The sequence below is a fragment of the Bos taurus genome, chromosome 9 (assembly GCF_002263795.3).
Source record: "Bos taurus isolate L1 Dominette 01449 registration number 42190680 breed Hereford chromosome 9, ARS-UCD2.0, whole genome shotgun sequence".
In the NCBI taxonomy this organism is placed as follows: domain Eukaryota; kingdom Metazoa; phylum Chordata; class Mammalia; order Artiodactyla; family Bovidae; genus Bos; species Bos taurus.
In genome coordinates this window covers 11339768-11360891 of record NC_037336.1, presented here as the reverse complement: position 1 = coordinate 11360891, position 21124 = coordinate 11339768, and the positions used below count along the sequence as shown (strand labels likewise).

Genomic DNA, 21124 nt, shown 5'->3' with positions numbered 1-21124 from the left:
TCAATTCAGTCGATTTAGTAAAAGCAAATTGTTAATTTACCAAAGGATTTATCTAAATTCAATACTCTGCAGAGGATAAAACAAAGACCAAAACAATTTAAACAGGTTGTGGGGAAATTCTCAGAACCCCTATGTATTCAGACTTTGGAGAGACCTTTTGATGAAGTAAAAACTGCCATTTTATCTCTGAAAGTGTGCACTTTAAAATAATATAAATAAACATTACAAAAATAATATCAGTTCAATTGCTCAGTGGTGTCCGACTCTTTGTGACCCCATGAATTGCAGCACGCCAGGCCTCCCTGTCCATCACCAACTCCCGGAGTTCACCCAGACTCAAATCCATTGAGTCAGTGATGCCATCCAGCCATCTCATCCTTTGTCGTCCCCTTCTCTTCCTGCCCCCAGTCCCTCCCAGCATCAGAGTCTTTTCCAATGAGTCAACTCTTTGCATATCTCTTATGAACTATTATGGGTCAATTGCAAAGTGACTATATATGACAAGTCATTTTCTTTCTAAGCAAGTATACACTCTCCCAAATTACTAGAGCTGATTTAGACTAACAGTAAAATTTTAAAATAAAACATTGCCAGGCTGTAAAAAAAAAAAAAAAAAAATAGGGTCATGAATATTTTTCACTGGACTCAATAAAGAAATATTTATATCTTAGCTAACCTTAGGTCTTCATATCATATATAGTAGTATTTTAGTCACATTATTCATCAATTTAACCACCTATGTAGACTTCATTATCATTGCATTGATCAAGATGGAGATTGATTTTAGAAAGGTTTTATTCATCCTATTACTCTCTGCTTTCCTCTTATACCAACAGCCGCCTCCTCCCGCTACACACACATTTGCAAATTATAATTTCTCCATTAAAAATAAAAGATGCCAGAGGAATAGAGAAAGAAACAGTAAGCACTTTGCTTAATACTCAGCTATTTAACACAAAGACAAAATCTGGTTTCAGTTTCCTTGGACTAGAAAGTAATTCATTGAACAACCTCAATTGGCTACGATGGGTTTTAATGAAATTATGACCAACTACTTGAACATAAATGGTAGGTTTAAGATATATACATTCTAATCAAAGTGAAGAAAATAATTGAAAGCTATTGTATTTTATAGGTCTTTTAATTTTGTCATTAGCCTGAGAACCACAAAATCCACCTGAATTCTTGTTACAGAGTCAGTAATCATAACAAGCACATACAGAACAGTCAACCCGGCCAGTTCTACGGAGTGGCTAAAGTTTTATCACCAGTTCTGCATGACACTAGCATTATTTATGTACTTAACTTTTATTTTTTAAAGGATTTAAAAATTATCTACACTTCAAATTCAAAGTGTCCAAAGTAATAATATTCATGAAACCAAAAGTGTGATATTATAATTTCTTTTTTCTAACGTGATACACTACTGGTATCCTTCACTTTTCAAAAGTTACTTCTTTTCCACTTTACTTTCATGAAAGACCTGTACTTGTACCTGTTTTGACTAAATGAAGGAAATTCAAAAAGGATTTTCACTTTTATGAAAAAAAGGTGAGATGTGAAAACAGCATGCTGTGTTTGTTTTAGAGTGAGCTGTTATAGAGGCAGTGCTCAGCCACAGCAGAGAGAGTGGGACCACCAGGCTCCTTTCCCACACCCACCAGCATCTCAGCATCTGGCCACCATACTCTGACCTGTGTCTCTGGATAATCTGTGCTTTATCTCATTTATTTTGTGCGTCTGTTAGCAAGATGTGTCCAGAGGTAATTGATTCTTCCTTTTATATGCCATTTGGAAACACTCTACTTTCAGATAGCATGGGAAACCTGTATTGCATTAAAATAACAACTCTTAAAATGATCTCACATACCACCCATGTTACAAGCAGATGCAGTGAAAATAATTAAACCGCATAATTTTCAACCTAATTTCTTATTCATAGAAAAAAAAACTGATAACATACACTAGCAACAAACTTAAAAACACAAATTAATGTTCAACTTAATGTCACACTGACTACCTATGCACTATAGTATGTAATCTAAAATTAAAAACAGTTGAACAGGGTCAGCTGAGTTGATATATTGAACCTGAAATGCTCATTGCCTCCGTCTCATACTGGGAAATTAATGAGTTTGGGGGGAATTGAAATTTACACCAAACGGAAGTGTATAGTATGTATACAAAGGACAGGCTGATTGAAGATGTCACTTATCTCCTATCTTACTGAGTACAGCCTCTGTGGTTTCCAAGGTTGATAAAAATTAAAGGTGAACTTTTACTCCCTGAGGGAGTGATTTCAATGAATGAGGGAAAAGAAAAGAGCAAAACTGTGGTTCAATATGACAACTTTACTACTTGTGTTCCAGAAAAATATCATTTTATTCTGAGCTCTTGATCCTAATTTGATCCTTCCTCTCTACTAAATTAATGCATTCCATTTCTTCTACCAGAAAGTTTCAAATCATCTGTCTATGCATCTAAAGAGTGTTGAGAAAGGTAGAGCTCATTAGGCATTATTGTTCCTAAAGGCAAATAGATCATCCTCAGAACTCAGGGAGCTAAGAGCACAAATGAGTTTGATAATGATTTAATTATATTAAAATATCACTATTTCCGTGACTATTACCCAGTCTTTGCCTATTAATATAAAACTCTGTAATGCTCCTAGATGTTCATTTTATTTTTCCATGAGAAATGGGAATGAGCTCTTCCTAGCATTTAATTTCTTTTTGAAAGTGAAACATTCTCTTAATAAAATTCACAACATTGAAATAACAAGTGATAGAAAAGAAATCATGGATTCTAACCACTTTGTCCTCCTTTGGGAAAGCATCCAAGGAAGCGGAGTGAAGGGAGAGAGAAAAGAAGAGAAAAATAAAAATAAGGCACGTATTAATAAGCAGATTTTAAGAAAACAGTCATATGTTACTTTAAAGTATAAAAATACAGGTACTTTGAAAAGTAAATGTTTATTCTTACCAAAAAATAGTCACTATTCAATCCTTCATTCGAAATGCACATATGCTCATCTTGCTACATGGTAGGTACAAAAGTTGGACACTACAATTTCAGAATTTTTTTAGAAGTTGGATTATTAAGTCTACATTTAAAATATTTTTTAGAAAGAAAAAATTTGCTACCATATTTGGCTTACTTATTATTGAAAAGATTATATTAAAATGCATAAACTTTGAATGAATACTTGTATCAAATTGTCTTTAAAATATTTATAGTTATGAATTGGAAAAATGTAAGAAAGGGAAGTGTTTGTAATAAATAAAGAGAGAATAGAAATATACTATTTTAGCCATAAATTATCTCACAAGGTTGATTTATTTCTAATACGAATTTAACATTTACAATGTCACAGGAAATACCAACTGTATACAATTTTTGTCTTTTGCCCAAGATTAAAAATTGTAAGTTGTGCTTTCTTTTATTTTTTTTAATTTTAATTTTTCTCAAGATTGAATGGGTATAGTAAAGATAGATGAACTTCATTAGGCCTGGGTTTCTCTTTGAAAGCATAAGTATCCCTTAGCTCAATCTCCTTTAAACACATCTCCTGTTTAAAACGTGAGTTTGACTCTGTTACTGGCTTGCTTCAAACCTATAATGTGAATTTAAAAGCATCCAACTCTATGCATACTCAGTCTGAATTAACACTTAACCCCTTTGCATTGTACTGTTCAGGGCCAACACTTTTCAGGGTGCTGCATGAGTTGTTAAATATTTTGAATATCATCACAGCTTTTATTTGTGAGATATTATTCCAAAAGTAGACCCTGTGCACTTCTCATGTGCCAAACAAGATCTCAATCCAAAGTTGCTCTAGAAAGTCTGTAAGGTAGCATATGAAGATTAACTAAAACACATAATTTTTAGGAGGAAAAAAATTCTTATATGGTCAAAAGAATGGAACCTAAAGAAAAATTAAATGTGTATAAATTAGAACTGTTTTAATTTTCATAACAACTATATATAGTAATTATTACCATACAATTTCATATATAAAGAAGTTGTTTTTCAGATAAGTTAAAGCTACAAAGGTAATAGTAGGCTCATCTTAAGTATAATAATGCATCTATTTTACTGAATGTCTTAATTCCCCTGAGAGAGATTTTAGAAAATACCCTACTGACAACTCAAATATACTACTAAAAAACAATATTGAGTGGTAACTTCACTTTAATTCTAACTATGATTTTTCCAAATTAGGGAGACATAAGTGCAAGACTCCATGAAATTAAAAATAAAAACAAACAGTATTTTGACACACTCTTTAAATATCCAAATAATTTTCATGAGATAAACTTAGTACTACATTTCTTAGACTTGATAGTAAATGAAGTGATTCTCACAGAGGCTAATTATCACTTCATAAATGATTATACTGGATTAAATTAATGCCATACAAATTCTATTGATTTTATCTTCATTCAATCTGAAACATGTTGCAGAAACTAAAGGTAAGTTGTTAGGTTTTGTTGCTTTGTACAAGAACTGGCCACAACAACTTTCAAGCCTTTCATAATTCCTGACACTAAATATAAATTTCCGACCTTCTTCAGAAAACAAATGTGCTCCCACGAGTAACCTGTTGGTTTTGAGTGGCAATCATTTGTTGAGATGCATACATACGAAGAGCATCTTTTGTGAATTCTTTGCATCACTCATCCCCTGAGTGGCTAGGCGCAAGTGGGGCGCATCCACCTGCGCTCAAGGACGCTGGATGCTCGCGGCCACGGTACTCACGTTGCTGGACCGCAGAGACACGCGGCCCCCACAGCGCGCGCAGAACTTGGTGCGGCAGTAGGAGCACAGGTGGCCACAGCCGTCGGCGAACTTGGTCTTGTGGCAAATCCCGCAGGTCGGAGCATCGTCCTTGTGCTCTCCTTGGTAGCGCCGTGCTTCTTCCCCTATTTTCCTCACTTGTTCTTTATAGCTTTCAAATTGTTGATGCAATCTCCTAGACAGAAGAGAAAATGGGCACAAACTAAGTAGATGAAGGAGCTGGGGAAAAAAAACCACCTTTTCCTAGCAGAGGAGACATCTAGTTACTTAAACTAAAGTAAAACATATAAAGCCACTTCCCTCAATAATGGGCTTCCCCAGCGGCTCAGCTGGTAAAGAATCCTCCCGCAGTGTGGGAGACCTGGGTTCGCTCCCTGGGTTGGGAAGATCCCCTGGAGAAGGGAAAGGATACCCACTCCAGTATTCTGGCCTGGAGAATTCCATGGACTGTATAGTCCATGGGGTTGCAAAGAGTTGGACACAACTGAGCGACTTTTACTTTTCATTTCTCCTCTAACCATACTGCAAAAGCATTGAACCATATATTAGTTGACTCTAAATAATCACTATTTTCCCCAACAGTGGAATTCCTGTATCCAATCATTGCCTCTGCTTCTTTGACAGGCAGTTTTCAAAGTATTTTACTGGGACTCAACACTTTACAACAATAAGTATGTGTGTATACAACTGAGGCAAAATTATACAATGTTCTTAGGCCAACTCTACAGAATTTGCTTTGAAATTTTGTCTTACTCTGTTTGAAGTCTAATAGTGATTTGTTTTGTTGTTCTTGTTTAGTTGCTAAGTTGTGTCTGACTCTTTTGTAACCCATGGACTTTGGCCCACCAGCTCCTCTGTCCTTAAGATTTCCTAGGCAATAATACTGAAGTGGGTTGCCTTTTCCTTCTCTAGGGGATTTTCACCACCCAGGAATCAAACCTGCATCTCCTGCATTCTTTACCAGTGAGCCATCTGGGAAGTCCCAAATACTGATTACTATCTGTAAGAAGTTTGTCACAGTAAATTGAATTCATGAAGTATAATGCATGCTTGGGAGTTGACTATTTTAAGCTACATGGCTAAGCAAGCTGTCTTCACTTCCATTCCTGGAGACTTTTGTTTGGCATCAAACATTTCACACAGTACACAGAGTATGACATTTATCTCCATATGTGTATATATATATATATATATATATACACACACACACACACACACATACATATACATACACACATACATATACATACACACATAAATTTTTAGATGAATATAGATTTAATATATAATTATTAATATATAATATATATGTTTAATATATATGGGCTTCTCTGGTGGCTCAGAGGTTAAAGTGTCTGCCTCTCATGCAGGAGACCCGGGTTCAATCCCTGGGTCAGAAGATCCCCTGGAGAAGGAAATGGTAACCCACTCCAATATTCTTGCCTGGAGAATCCCATGGACAGAGAAGCCTGGTAGGCTACAGTCCACAGGGTCACAAAGAGTCAGACACAACTGAGTGACTTCACTTTCACTTTAATATATATGAATATATAATATAATATATATAATAGTTGAGCTTGCTTAGATCTGCTGCATCACCTTACAAGTTCTAAACCATAACTTGAAAATATTCAGATTTTTACATGCCCCAGTTTTACTGGCTCTCTCCCACCTTTTACGTATGAGGATCCCTATTCCTCTTTATTGATAACTACTGGAAGTGGGACAACTAAATTTGCTGAAGCAAAGCATTTCCCCAAGACGAAGAATGTTCACACTTAATGTGATTGAGGCTACATAGCCTTCCCATCAGTCCAAACTCCTCTCTCTCAGACTACTACAAACAGAAACAGAGCAGGGTGACATCCTCTAAATCCCCGGAGGAAGCTGCCTTTGTTTAGTAAATGAGAACAGAGAGCATTTCCCAGGCCTAACAGTCATTGTCTCTTACACCAGAAGACAAACTCATGGGAAATGTCTAAGCAGATGCATCTGTGTATCTAAGCTTCTTTCTGGATGTGAGTTCTCCATGATCAAAGAAAACACATGCTATTGTTAATTAATGCAGTTTGTGTGATGTTCCACTTCTACAATAACCATGGGGGGTCTGGGACTCCCTGGAAACTGAATCAAGTTAATTCTTAGCACTATATTTGTTGAAATACTAGGATTTTATTATATTTTCCTTTTAACATCAACAACTTTTAAGCAAAACTTTAATGATTAAAAATTCTGAAATCCCTTTCCTGCTTTACCAATTGACACTTTTTCTAGTTCATTGAAACATGTATAATATCATGTATGAAATGAGTCACCAGTCCAGGTTCGATGCACGATACTGGATGCTTGGGGCTGGTGCACTGGGATGACCCAGAGGGAGGGTATGGGGAGGGAGGAGGGAGGAGGGTTCAGGATGGGGAACACAGGTATACCTGTGGCAGATTTATTTCGATATTTGGCAAAACTAATACAATATTGTAAAGTTTAAAAATAAAATTTAAAAAAAAGGAAAAAAAATTTCCATAATTAAAGTAAACACAGTTGCACTAGCACATAAAGTAGTTTAGAATCTAAAACTTCCCTAGTTTAGAAGCCAGCAAATTTCAGCTCAGAGAAGGATATTTTGATATTTGGTTTAATGAATATAAGAATATCTGATCAATATATTGAAGAGCAGTTTGACCCATTCTAAAATGCTAAGCAGACCAAGAGTACATGCATAAATATTTATTGTGAGAGCCACCAAATCATAAATATATATAATGCAAAGGGGAAAGCTAGGCTAGGAAAAAGCTGTTCTATGAATGTGTGATATAGAATATGATTTAGTTTGGGTATTGGCAAATTTTATGGTCTAAGGCCAGTTTGTAAATATTTTAAGCTTTTGTGAGCCAGGAAACTTCTGTTGAAAGTACTCAGTTCTACCGTAGTTAGCAGGACAGTGGCACACACAGTATGTAAATAGTAAGCATGGCTGTGTTTCAATTAAACTTAAAAAAAAAAAAAATGGTAACCCAGATTTAGCCAGTGCACCAGGTTGTCAACTTCTGACTTAGTGTCTGATTTATACTACAGCATAACAGTTTGCAAAGTAAAGATTTTCTGACTTTTAAAATTTCAAACACAGACCCAAAATTGGTTAAGATGCCAGATTAAAAGGATGTGTGCTCATCTCCTCCTGAGAGAGCACCAACATCGCAGCTAGCTTTGAACACTCATCAGCAGGAGAATGCTGCAACACACCAAAAATGATACCCCACGTGCAAAGACAAAGAAGAAGCTGCAACAAGATGGTAGGAAGGACACAATCATGATAAAACCCAATCCCATACCTGCCAGGTGGGTGACCCATAAACTGGAGAATAGTAACATCAACAGTTCTCTCACTGTTGTGAAGGTTCTAAGCCCTGCATCAGGCTTCCCAGCATGGGGATCCAGCAATGGGACTGAGAATCCCCCAGAATTATGATTTTGAAGGCCAGAGGGATTTCACTTCCATGGGACTGGGAGAAACAGAGACTTGACTCTTGGAGGGCACAAACAAAAGATTGCATGGACCAGGACCCAAGGGAAAGGAGAAGTGACCCCACAGAAGATTGAGCCAGATCTCCTTGGCAGTGTTGGGTGGTCTCCTGCAGAGATGTGGGTCAACAGGGGCTTGCCACAGGGGCACGGCACTGGCAGCAGCACTGCTGGGAGGAGCCCCTTGGTGGGAGCCCTCTTGGAAGCCACCACTGACCCATCATAGAGCCTGCAGATTCCAGGGCTGGGTTGCCTCAGGCCAAATAACTACCAGGAAAGGGGCATAGCCCCACCCATCAGAAGACAATCAGATTAAAGTTTTACTGATCTCTGCCCATCAGAGCAAGACCCAGTTCTTCCCACTGCCAGTCCATCCCATCAGGAAGCTTACACAAGTCTCCTAGCCTCATCCACCAGAGGGCAGACAGAAGATGCAAGAACTACAATCGTGCAGTTGCCAGAATTAAAAGTACATCACAGAAAGTTAATCAAAAAGAAAAGGCAGAAGATTATGTCCCAGGTGAAGGGACAAGATAAGACCCCAGATAAATAACTAAAGGAAGAGGAGATAGGAAATCTTCCAGAAAAATAATTCAGAATAATGATAATGAAGATGGTCCTGATCTTGGAAAATGAATGGAGAAGATGCAAGAGTCCCAGGCAAGATAAACCCAAGGAGGAACACACAAGGACACACAGTAATCAAACTGACAAAAAGACAATGATAAATATTAAAAGCAACAGGGGGAAAATGACAAATAACGTACAAGGGAACTTCCATAAGGTTACCAGTTATTTCCTCAAAAGGAACTCTACAAGCCAGAAGGGAATGGCATGATATGCTTAAAATGATGAAAAGGAAGAACTTCCAACCAAAAATACTCTACCCAGCAAGACTCTCATTCAGATTTGATGGAGAAATCAAAAACTTTCAGACAAACAAAGGTTAGAATTCAATATCACCGAATCAGCTTTACAACAAATGCTAAAGGAACTTTTCTAGGCAGGAAACACAAGAGAAAGAAAAGACTACAATTAATAAACACAAAACAGTTAAGAAAATGGTAGTAGAATCATATATATCAGTAATTACCGTAAGTATAAAAAATGAAAGTGGAAGTGTTAGTCACTCAGTCATGTCCAACTCTTTTTGATCCCATGGACTGTAGCCCAAGCAGGCTCCTCTGTCCATAGGATTCTCCAGGCAAGAATACTGGAATGGGTTGCCATTTCCTTCTCTAGGGGATCTTCTCCACCCAGGGATCGAACCTGGGTCAGGCAGACTCTTTACCGACTGAGCCACCAGGGAAGCTTAAGTATAAATGGATTAAATACATCAACCCAAAGACATAGGCTGGCTGGGTGGACGAAAGCATGCGACTATACACCTCCACTTACCACATCACTCTACTTAACCACTCAAATTATATGCAATTATTTTCTATTGTTAGGTTAATCAGGTTTACATTATGGCTTGCAATTGTAAATAACTTTGTTTTGAGGGGGCTCTAGCTATTGACTGTGAAAACTGATAAACATCTTTTACTGTTGTGATTATGTAACTATTCCTTATTTTTTTAACATTGTATCATGATTGGTCAACAGAAAATAATTATAGCTAAAACTACCATTTAATAGAAAAACATGTAATCACTTTTTATTTTTTTTTAATTTTATTTTTTAACTTTACAATATTGTATTGGTTTTGCCATATATCAACATGAATCCACCACAGGTATACACGTGTTCCCCATCCTGAACCCACCTCCCTCCTCCCTCCCCGTACCATCTCTCTGGGTCGTCCCAGTCAGATACACATTAGAAATATCTAGGAATTTTTTTGAAAAATACAAATGTCCAGGTTTTGTTTTGTTTTTCTCTAAAGTTCCAGATGTGATTCTAATGAGCAGCCATCTTTAAAAGCAACTGCATTATATGATGATGCTTTACTTCAATTTAGTTGAACTTTTATTATTTCATATTCTGTGCTCCCATTTCATTTAGTTTATGTTCCCCAATTTGTCCATCCCTTTTGTTGTTGTTCTTTCACAAGAAGAACAAGTATATTAAGTATAGTAGGAAAACTTGTGTGTGTATAGTATTTATAATATATATACTTTAGAAAACAAAAACTATTGCTTAGCTAAAACATTTATGACATTTTAGTTTATATGTTGACTAAATATGAATAGAATGCTAGATTTCTAATTTACACTTACTCAAAACACTGATATAGTTCCATTTATTCTGGCATCTAGTATTACTACTAAAACTCTAGAAAGCTTATCATTTCAGTGAATCAAAAATAATTTGAATGAGGCTTGAAACTTCTAATCGAATTCTGAGAAAGAAATACTATGTTGTAAAAAACAGAAAACTGACCTGCAATATAGTATTGTTAAATATAGATTTTTTTTTCAAATTTCACAAAATTTTATGCTAGTATCCATTATTTGTTTTCATACTTTATTCAAGATTTCACATTTTATTTATCTGCATTGAGCAGCTTGGCCTGCATATAACAGATTCTTATGAATCATTTTTTCATTTTTATTCTGTTATATATATTTTCTAATTTTCTTTGTTATGGCTTCTAAGGTACACCCATGATTTAATATTGGATGTTTGATTTTCAAATACATGGGGTTTTTAAAGTATCTTTGGTATTAATTTCTCATTTAAATGCTTTCTTCTCTGCAATCACCCTCTGTGTTTTCTCAATTTTCTAACTTTATTGAGGCTTCTGATGGCTAAGTCAAAGATCTCTGTTGGTAAATATCACATCACACTTTTCTCCAAATATAGTTTGATACTGATATATTGATTTCTAGCATAATTCCACAGTGATAAGAGAACAGACTCTATGATTTCAATACCTTTAGACTATGAAATTTTTGCAGCTTGTTTTATGTCCCCATATATATTCTAGTATCTCTTTTTTTATAGTCCAGTGTTCTTGCCTGGAGAATCCCAGGGTCGGGGAAGCCTGGTGGGCTGCCGTCTATGGGGTCGCACAGAGTTGGACACGACTGAAGTGACTTAGCAGCAGCAGCAGCAGCAGCAGCATGGGGACTTGAATAGAATCTGTATTCTGCTGTTGTATGAAAATTGTATACATTTAATCACGTTGAATTGGTTCATGGTGCTTTTAATTTTTGTATATTCATTCTATTAATTTTTCAAAGTTTGATATTGAAACTCCAACTGAAAATCTTACTTTACTTAAAAATAATTGTAATTCATAGTGGAACTATATGTAACTTTGTTCTGTATTTTCCAAGTCTCCTGTAAATTATGAAAGTATGTGCTATCATACTTTAATAATTTTTAAAAAATAAAAAATATTTAAAATATAAGTAAATTAAAAAAATTCAAACACAAGGCCTTTTATCTGCCCTATTGGGTCCAATCAAAAATAGATCTGTTTCAAGGAAGCTTTGTAAAATACATTTGTGCAGAGCACTGACCACTGAAATGAAAACTCCTCTACTGCAATTTCATAGCATTTCCTTCAGTCCCTCAAAAACTACTTCATACTATTTCTACCATATATTACTAGTGTTTCTGGACATGATACATGTCTTATACCAAATGGTAAATGGTTTAGAAATGCACAGTTCTGTCAGATAGTAAAATCATACATCTTATGAATGGAAATGTCACATATATATATATATATATATATATATATATATATATATATATATATATGTCATTTTGAGAAAAAAAGTAAAACTCACAATTTATAAAGAAGTTTATACTGAAGACTAAATATCCATCATACTTACTACCACAAAATGATAGAAATGCTGGATAAAATATTTAAAAGGATAACTTTATGTTTGAATTTATGTTTGAGCTTAGCAGATACAATGGAGATCCTCAAATGAGAAACATGAAATAGGAGCAGTAATTCAGATACAATATAGCTCTGAAACCAATGGCTTCCCTGGAAACAAAGACAGAGGCTCTGTGACCAAGAACTTCAGTTTTAACTTTTGTACATGTAATTGTAAATAGCCTAGATGGGTTATTAAGGAGCAAAGACATCACTTTGCTGACAAAGGTCCATATAGTCAAAGCTATGGTCTTTCCAGTAGTCATGTACAGAAGTGAGACTTGGACCATAAAGAAGGTTGAGTGCCGACAACTTGATGGCTTCGAATTGTGGTGCTGGATAAGACTTCTGAGAGTCCCTTGGACTGCAAAGAGATCAAACCAGTCAATCCTAAAGGAAATCAACCTTGAAGACTCATTGGAAGGACTGATGCTGAAGCTGAAGCTCCAATATTTTGGCCACCCGATGCGAAGAGCCAGCTCATTGGAAAAGACCCTGATGCTGGGAAAGAAAGAAGGCAAAAGGAGAAGAGGATGGCAAAGAATAAGATGGTTTGATAGCATCACTGATTCAATGGACATGATATTGGGCAAACTCTGGGAGATAGTGGGGGACAGAGAGGCCTGTTGTTCTGCAGTCCATGGAGTCTCAAAAAGTCGAACACGACTTAGTGACTGAATGACAATGGTTGAAAATACAATTTTAGTTAGGTAGCTACCAAAAATAATTAAAGTAGAATGTATAATATTCAAACCAGGAGAGGGTAAAACAGGGAACGAGGAAAAAGTCAATACAAGGAAGATAAGAATTGAAACAAACAAACACAAAATCCAGAATACAGCATGTGCTCTTAGAGACAATTCAGCCTATCAAGAGTCACAGTAATTGTAGACTGCTGCTAAGCTGCTAAGTCACGTCAGTCATGTTCGACACCGTGTGACCCCATAGACGGCGGCCCACCAGGCTCCCGTCCCTGGGATTCTCCAGGCAAGCATACTGGAATGGGTTGCCATTTCCTTCTCCAGTGCATGAAAGTGAAAAGTGAAAGTGAAGTCGCTCAGTTGTGTCCAACTCTTCATGACCCCATGGATTGTAGCCTACCAGGCTCCTCCGTCCATGGGATTTCCCAGGCTAGAGTACTGGAGTGGGTTGCCATTGCCTTCTCAGAATTGTAGACTACAGCATTATTAAAAGTTCATAATATTAGATTTTAAAATTCAGCTAAATGAGTCCTAGATAAGAAATACTCAAACTATAAAATAAAAGCACAGAATGTTTTAAATAAAAATATGGAAAAATATATGTAAGACAAAAAACATTACTTAAGATAGTGTTCATTTCATGTGTATGTGGTAATTCTAAACTTCTCTGCACAAAACATATAAAACCAAAAACTGATAAAACTAACAGGACAGAGAATTCTACCAACACAGTAGAATATTTTTACACACCTCTCTCCAGTACTTTGGCCACCTCATGTGAAGAGTTGATTCATTGGAAAAGACCCTGTGCTGGGAGGGATTGGGGGCAGGAGGAGAAGGGGACAACAGAGGATGAGATGGCTGGATGGCATCACCGACTCGATGGACGTGAATCTGGGTGACCTCCGGGAGTTGTTGATGGACAGGGAGGCCTGGCGTGCTGCGATTCATGGGGTCGCAAAGAGTCAGACACGACTGAGCGACTGAACTGAACTGATCTATGTAGTTGACAGATCAAAAGTAAACAGTGACAGGGGAGGTTTGAGCAAGTTTATATGTGTATATGTATACATGTGTCCAGTAAACTAAACTTGTTTTAACTTGCTGAGTGCAGTAAATATATTCAAGAAATACATATTTTTTCAAGGAGATATGAAATTTTTCCAAATCTGGGCCCCAAAAGTAAATGGAAATGTGTTATTTCTTAAGCAGCATAGCAAATGAATGATGTACGTTTTGTTCTTTTTCTTTATGTTCTACATATGTGTAACATAATACTCTTGTAGGTGTGAAATATTTTATGTTAAAAAGAAGGAAAATTTGTTTCTCATTAGGTATCACTGGCTAACAAATGAGTGCTGTTAAAGAATTTAAAAAGTGAATGTATTGAGAGCATTAAAATCTACAAAAGAATTTACCATGTATGGAATATAATTTTAAGAAGAAATGCATATGTTTAACCACATAATGACTTTTTATGAAGTATACAGTCTTATTCATGTTTTATTGATGAGGAAACTAATTTTTGTTTGGGACTTTGCTTTTATTTTCTACCTGAATATATCTTTCTAAATCTGCATGCTTTAGTAAAAAAATTAAAATAAAACATTCTCTAACAACATATAAAGAAATAAACTCAAAATGTTTTAGTGATTTAAGATCAGATACTATAAAAATCAGAGGAAAACCTAGGTAGACACTCTTTGATATAAATCAAAGCAGTATTTTTTTTGGATCCATCTCCCAAAGTAAAGGAAATAAAAGCAAAAAGAAGCAAATGAGATCTAATGAAACTTAAAAGCTTCTACACGACAAAGGAAACCTTGAATAAAATGAAAAGACAACCTACTGAATGGAAGAAAATATTTCTAAATGATATAACTGTTAAAGGGTTAATATCCAATATATATAAACAGCATACAGAACTCAACATCAACCAACCAACCAACCCAATTAAAGAATGGGCAGAACTGAATAGACATTTTTCCAAAGCAGACATGCAGGTGACTAACAGGCACACGAAAAGATGCTCAACATGGCTAACCATCAGGCAAATGCAAATCAAAGCCACAATGAGATATCACCTCCTATCTGTCAGAATGGCGACTGTCAAAAAGAACACAGATAAAAACACTGGCAAGGATGTGGGGAAAAGGGAACCCTTGGACACTTTTTGTGGGAATGTAAATTGGTGCAGCTACGTGGAAAACAGTATGGAAGTTTCTAAAAAAATAAAATAAAATAAACATAGAGATACCCATGGTCTGCCAATCCCACTTCTGGGCATATATCTGAAAAAAATATAGTAATTTAAAAAGATACATGCACCTTGATGTTCATAACAGCACTGTTTACAATAGCCAAGACACAGAAGCAACCTACATATCCATCATCAGAGGACTAAAGATGTGGTGTGTGTGTGTATGTATGTGTGTGTATATATATATATATATATATATATATATATATATATATATAATGGAATATTACTCAATCATAAAAAGAATGAAAAGTCACCATTTCCAGCAACATGGATGGACCTGGAGGATCTCATGCTAAGTAAAATATGTCTCTCAGGAGATTTTTTGGCTATCAGGAGGTTAAGACTTGATGCTTTCGTAGCCAGGGCCCCAGTTCAATCCCTGGTCAGGGAACTAAGGTCTTGCAAGCCAAGTGGTGGGACCAAAAAATAAGAAACCAGACAGATAAAGACAAATATTGTATGATTATTACTTATATGTAGAATCTAAGAAATACATCAGTCTAGTGAATATGACATAAAAGAATCAGACTCACAGATCTAGAGGAAAAGCTAGCGTTTACCAGTTTGGGGGGTGTGGTATGGGGCAGGGGAGTGGGAGGTACAACTATTGGTGTAAGATGGACTTAAAGTGTGTATTGTACCATGTGGGGAGTATAGCCTATGTTGTAATATCTGTAAATGGAGTATAAACTTTAAAATTATATAAAAATAAAAAAGTAAAAGTAAATACATAAATAATGACATACTTCAGATTTTATATTGAGCTTACACAAAACATGAGAATAAATATGATTCAATTTGCAAAGGAAAGCATTTCTGGTCTCAGCAAAGTGTTCACTGGGAGTGAATGTCCACTTTGGATCATTACTAATTGAAAGTACATGAACAAAGCTGACTATGGAAAAGCAAAAGCTATGCTGAGAAGCTCAGCTGCAGTGTGTCTACAGAGTCTATACTCCTGCTCAACTATGCTTCCACTCATCTCTCAGCTCCTCTATGGTATTTATTCCCCAAATTGACTTCAAGTGACTGTGTCCTTCTGTGAAACTCAAAAATGCTATTTTTGTGGCTTGGCAACTCAGTGCTGGTCTCCTAAGTGCTGCTGTGGCTTTGGGAGACCCCACAGTCTAAGTCGCAGTAACACTGGGAGATGAGCACTGCATTCCCAAGAGGCCCAGAGGCCACAGCAAAGGGTCGGCAAGATGAGGCTTCTTAATTGGGTCTGAGGGTGAGGTCTCCAGGTTCGTACTTTCTCCACGGGATGCCTTAGAGGGGCATTCCCTTCCTGTCTCACCAAAAGTGAGGAAAATTTCAGCCCACAGAGTAGTTTATCAGGACAAGAGCCAGCAGGGAACAGAGCTCTTCTCCCAGAAGGATGTACCCACGTGCCTCACCCACAGGGATCACTCCAGCCCCTACCAGGACTCACACCCTTCCGGATGCCACGTCTTGGTGGCAAGTATGCATCTGAATCCTCTTCTCACATGAATTTAAAATTCCTTCTTGGTTTCAGCAATAGGCCCTGTTTATACAACTGGTTTGTATGCTATCACAGAGAGCAGAACCAAAGAAGAAAGACCCCGCTGTTTCTCAGCACAGAACTCAGGCCACATCTTCACGTCTCTTTCTTCCTGGGCTTCTTCCTCTGCTTCCAGATGGGACTCCCTTATTGTGCCCTGAAAGAAAAAGCCCGACCCAAGTCCTCATCATCCTCTCCAAGTTATTCCCTAGGGGACTCCTTGTTTCTGCCAGTAGAAATTATAGAAGGAAAGCAGGAGGGGAGCAGTCGCAAAGAGTTGGGAATGACTGAGCGACTGAACTGAACTGAGGAGGGGACAGGCAGAAGCAGCCTTCACGATTTCGACTTCTTCGAAATCTTATTCCATAACCCTCTGAAATGCTCTAGAAAACTCTCTCTCACAAACCGACCTCAACGCCCTTCTCTTCCCCCCACGTCACTCACACCGCGCACCATCAAGATGCTGTCCTCATACGCTGCTAGAATCAGGATACAGGGAAGGAAGCTGTAAACAGTATATTTATTTTTTGTATCTAACGTTTTAATGCTTTAATCCACATCAAATATGTGACAGTATTCTATTATGAATAATACATGGAAATTCATATTTGATTATATGGTATTTCAGTAAAGGCAGGGACACAAATGTAGAATCTTTTGTGAAATGTATTGGTACTTTTCACTTTTAAAATCAACACTGTATTCTTACTGATTAGCAACATTGACAGACTATATGATCACAGATCTCTGATTTAAATTTTCTATGAAGGAAATAGAGAGTATTCTAAAATATGCTGTGCTATCAGAAGTAAAGCACTGATGGAAACCTTGGCTTTCTCCCTGGATGTAATTTTTCCATTGTTTCACTATGTCCTAATCATTGCATTATTTTATTATCTCTTCACTCAATTCAAGAAACTCCAAGAATTCATTTATAAGCAAACTGTTTGTATGAGTAATGACACGTATTTGAAGGAAATAATGACAAATGCCTAAAAAACTAAATATTATTCTCTGTACATCTAAAATATAAGTATCATCCTATAATGCAAAATAAATTATTTAAACAGGGAGTTATTAATAACCTCTTTACCAGTTAATGCATATATGTGGATCCCTTACTATAAATAACTGGTGATGCTGAGTGCATGAAGAGGGACCTTTATAGTCAGCACGGTGCCTAATTTACTTCTTTTGTTCCATCCTCCAACCCCAAAGTCATCAGAAGCTGGAAGACCACAATTTTGCCTTTCTTCCTGGCTTTGCTTTACAAAGTCTAGCCTAGATTTTCCTGGAGTAAGAGGAGATGGGAACCAGGGCTTTGAAGTTTCAAAAACTGAAGAAAGGTGAGAGCAGTTTGCATGCAGCTCCCCGAGATGGACAACTGTTGCTCCCGAGATAGACAATGTTTTGGAACATACATGAGGCAGGAAGGCGGGGGTACTGAGAAGCAAGCATGGTCTTTGTTTCCTTCCAAACCTTGGCACAGAACACATACCACAGGCCACCTGCCAGGACCCGTGCAAGCTGTGACAGGGCAGATACAGTCAGGAGAGTTCTGAGAATTCTGAATTGGTTAAGTGCCTCCAGAAGACCTGGGGGATGTCCAGGAGGGAGCCCCAGTAGTGACTGAAATTAAACATCTGCTAGCCTGATATGCTGAAGGCTTGCTTTAGAAATTTTTGACAGCAAACTCACACGAATCTCAACTCTAAAGAGCATTCCTTATGCTTTACTCCCAGGAATGTTCCTTATACTTAGGAAGTAAGTTATATGTAAACATAAATTAGCACTTATGGCAAGATATGCCAAGTGACAAAGAATGCAAATAAATTGTTCAGTAGAGAGTAATAATTCTGGGTGAAATGATTAGGGAGATTTATTTGGCTTAGCTGGTCAAAAATATTTTCTTAGATGATTTAGAACTTGGACTATTCTCCGAAATAATAAAAATCTAGCTCATGGTGGAGTTAATAGAAGTACTTACACAAAGAAATAGGAAAGCATGCTAAGATAATAATAAAATAATTATGGATGTTCCCAAATGTCTCAGAAATGGAGTTTAAATCAAATCACCTTTTAGATTCTTTGTGTATCAGCAAACAAGCATGCAGATGTGTGTGTTCTAGTAAATGACAATTCCAATCATACATAACTGTCCATGAAGTCAAGACACAGGTGCAGTTAAAAATGGTTTCTTGACCCCAAAACACAATTATCCACTTTTTCATGAAACTGTCTTTTTTATTCTATTCTGTAACAGAGGGGAAGTAAACTTCCACTACATTTCAGTGGGGACTGATTTTTTCTTTTAAATGATGCTTGGAAGTAATGGCCCCTGTATGAGAGTTGATTTGAAAATATTGAAAATAACAAACATCACAGTCTTTTAAGCAAAAAGTTTAGGTAATAGAATTTGATGCTACTAAATTGTTGAAAGGGGGAAAGAAGCGATTCTTGGCCTGGTCCTCAAGGATGACCCCCAAAACTAAAGCACAAAACCAGCAACTCAAAGTTCCTCAGCCAGGAAGCTGTGGAATCAGAAAGCCACTGCCCAAAGAGCTCGTGCTGGAGACCCAACTCCTCAGCTGAGGTGCTCTGGTCCGGGAGCCACCCCCAGAGCTACACTGAGCCCCCCAGCCACAAAGAGTCAGACACAACCGAGCAACTAAGCATAGAGCACAGCCCCCCGAGAAACTCTCATACACATGTATGCAGCTCTGTCTGTCCAGTCCGTTTCCTCGAGCAAACAAGTTGCAAGAACGGCAAGTCAAGGCGAAACTCAGACTCAGATACCATACACATACAATCAGATGAACACACATCCAACTTTGCTCCTGTGGTCATGATGCACAGCCCAACCTACCACCTCTAATGAGGACTTTCACTGTTCTTAGCTTGGGTTATTTCATCAAGTTTTAGTGAGGCTCTGGCCACTTTGGTTCACACTCTTTGAGTGACCTCCCTTGAAAAACTGAACCAATTACATTGGTTAGCAGCTGAAGTATCATTTCTAAGAGTCTATTCCCCATCCCGAGATCCAAGGTGATTCTCCCTCCTTCCCACTTATCTACTTACTATCAGTGTCTCTCACAAACCCTTCCCATATATCTTATAGCTGCTCTTGCATCAAGCTTTCTCCCTAGTTATGAAACACAGTAGAATCTTACAAGCAGCAATGCAAAACATTTACTGAGCTGCAACTGTACAACAGGCATTGCTTGCCTCTCTGGGGGTACAAAGAGAACAATGTAAGACAACATAAGAAAGTATGCTGCTGCTGCTGCTAAGTTGCTTCAGTCGTGTCCAACTGTGCGACCCCATAGACGGCAGACCACCAGGCTCCCCTCTCCCTGGGATTCTCCAGGCAAGAACACTGGAGTGGGTTGTCATTTCCTTCTCCAAAGCATGAAAGTGAAAAGTGAAAGTGAAGTCATTCAGTCGTGCTGACTCTTTGTGGCCCCATGGACTGCAGTCCACCAGGCTCCTCCATCCCTGGGATTTTCCAGGCAAGAGTACTGGAGTGGGGTGCCATCACCTTCTTTATAAGAAAGTATAAGTTTCCCTTATTTTATTACTTTATTTAAGGCTTTTTGATAAATATCAGAAAATGGGTCTTTTCTATTGTACATGGAAATCATCCTCCCTACATTAGAGATTACTATTTTCTTTTTTAATCTTCAAAGCCTAGTGTACACTGTTGATGGAAATGTAAATTGGTGCAGCCAGTGTGGAAAACAGTATGGAGGTTTCTCAGAAAACTAGAGATAGAACTATCACATGATCTAGCAATCCCACTCCAGAGTATACATACTGGAAAAATACAAAACCACTAATTTGAAAAGGTACATGTACCCCAGTGCTCATAGCAGCACTATTTACAATAGCCAAAATACGGAGGTAACCTGAATGTCTATCAACAGATGAATGGGCAAAAACAAGTGATATGTAATATCACTTTAATGATATTTAATATCACTTTTAATCTATCCATATTTATCTAATGAAACATTAGGTATGAAAAAGAATTAAATTCTGCCATTTTCAACAAAGTAGATGGACCTAGAGAGTATTATGCTTAGTGAAATGTCAGAGGAAGACAAATAGTGTATGATATCACTGATATTTGGAATCTGAAACATAAAACAATGAATGAATATTAAAAAACCAGAAGCAGGCTCACAGATACAGAGAACAAACCAGTGGGGAGAGAGAGGTGGCGGGGGAGGGGCACGGTAGGGACAGGATGAAGAGGCACAAACACTAAATGTAAAGTGAATATCCTACAAGGATATACTATGCAGCACAGAGAAATAGAGCCACTATTTTGTAGTAACTTGAAATGGAGTATAATCTATAAAAATATTGAGTCACTACACTGTTTCCCTGAGTTATAATATGGGTTTAGTCGCTAAGTCGTGTCCAACCCTTGCAATCTCATGAACTGTAGCCTGCCAGGCTCCTCTGTCCATGAGATTTTCCAG

The 21124-nt window shown here is 37.3% G+C and overlaps 1 protein-coding gene across 2 annotated transcripts in view; it reads right to left on the bottom strand.

The window, feature by feature from the left end:
- Nucleotides 1-639: 639 nt before the first annotated feature.
- Nucleotides 640-21124, bottom strand: part of LOC132342140 (regulating synaptic membrane exocytosis protein 1-like) — a 270357-nt gene continuing 249872 nt past the window's right edge. For both annotated transcript variants that reach the window (XM_059890060.1, XM_059890059.1), the window contains 2 exons: nt 4759-4972; nt 640-2822 (listed from right to left, as the gene is read on the bottom strand). In XM_059890060.1, coding sequence (XP_059746043.1) covers nt 2715-2822; nt 4759-4972 — 322 coding nt within the window. In that variant the 3' untranslated portion in view covers nt 640-2714. The remainder of the gene's footprint in view (nt 2823-4758; nt 4973-21124) is intronic.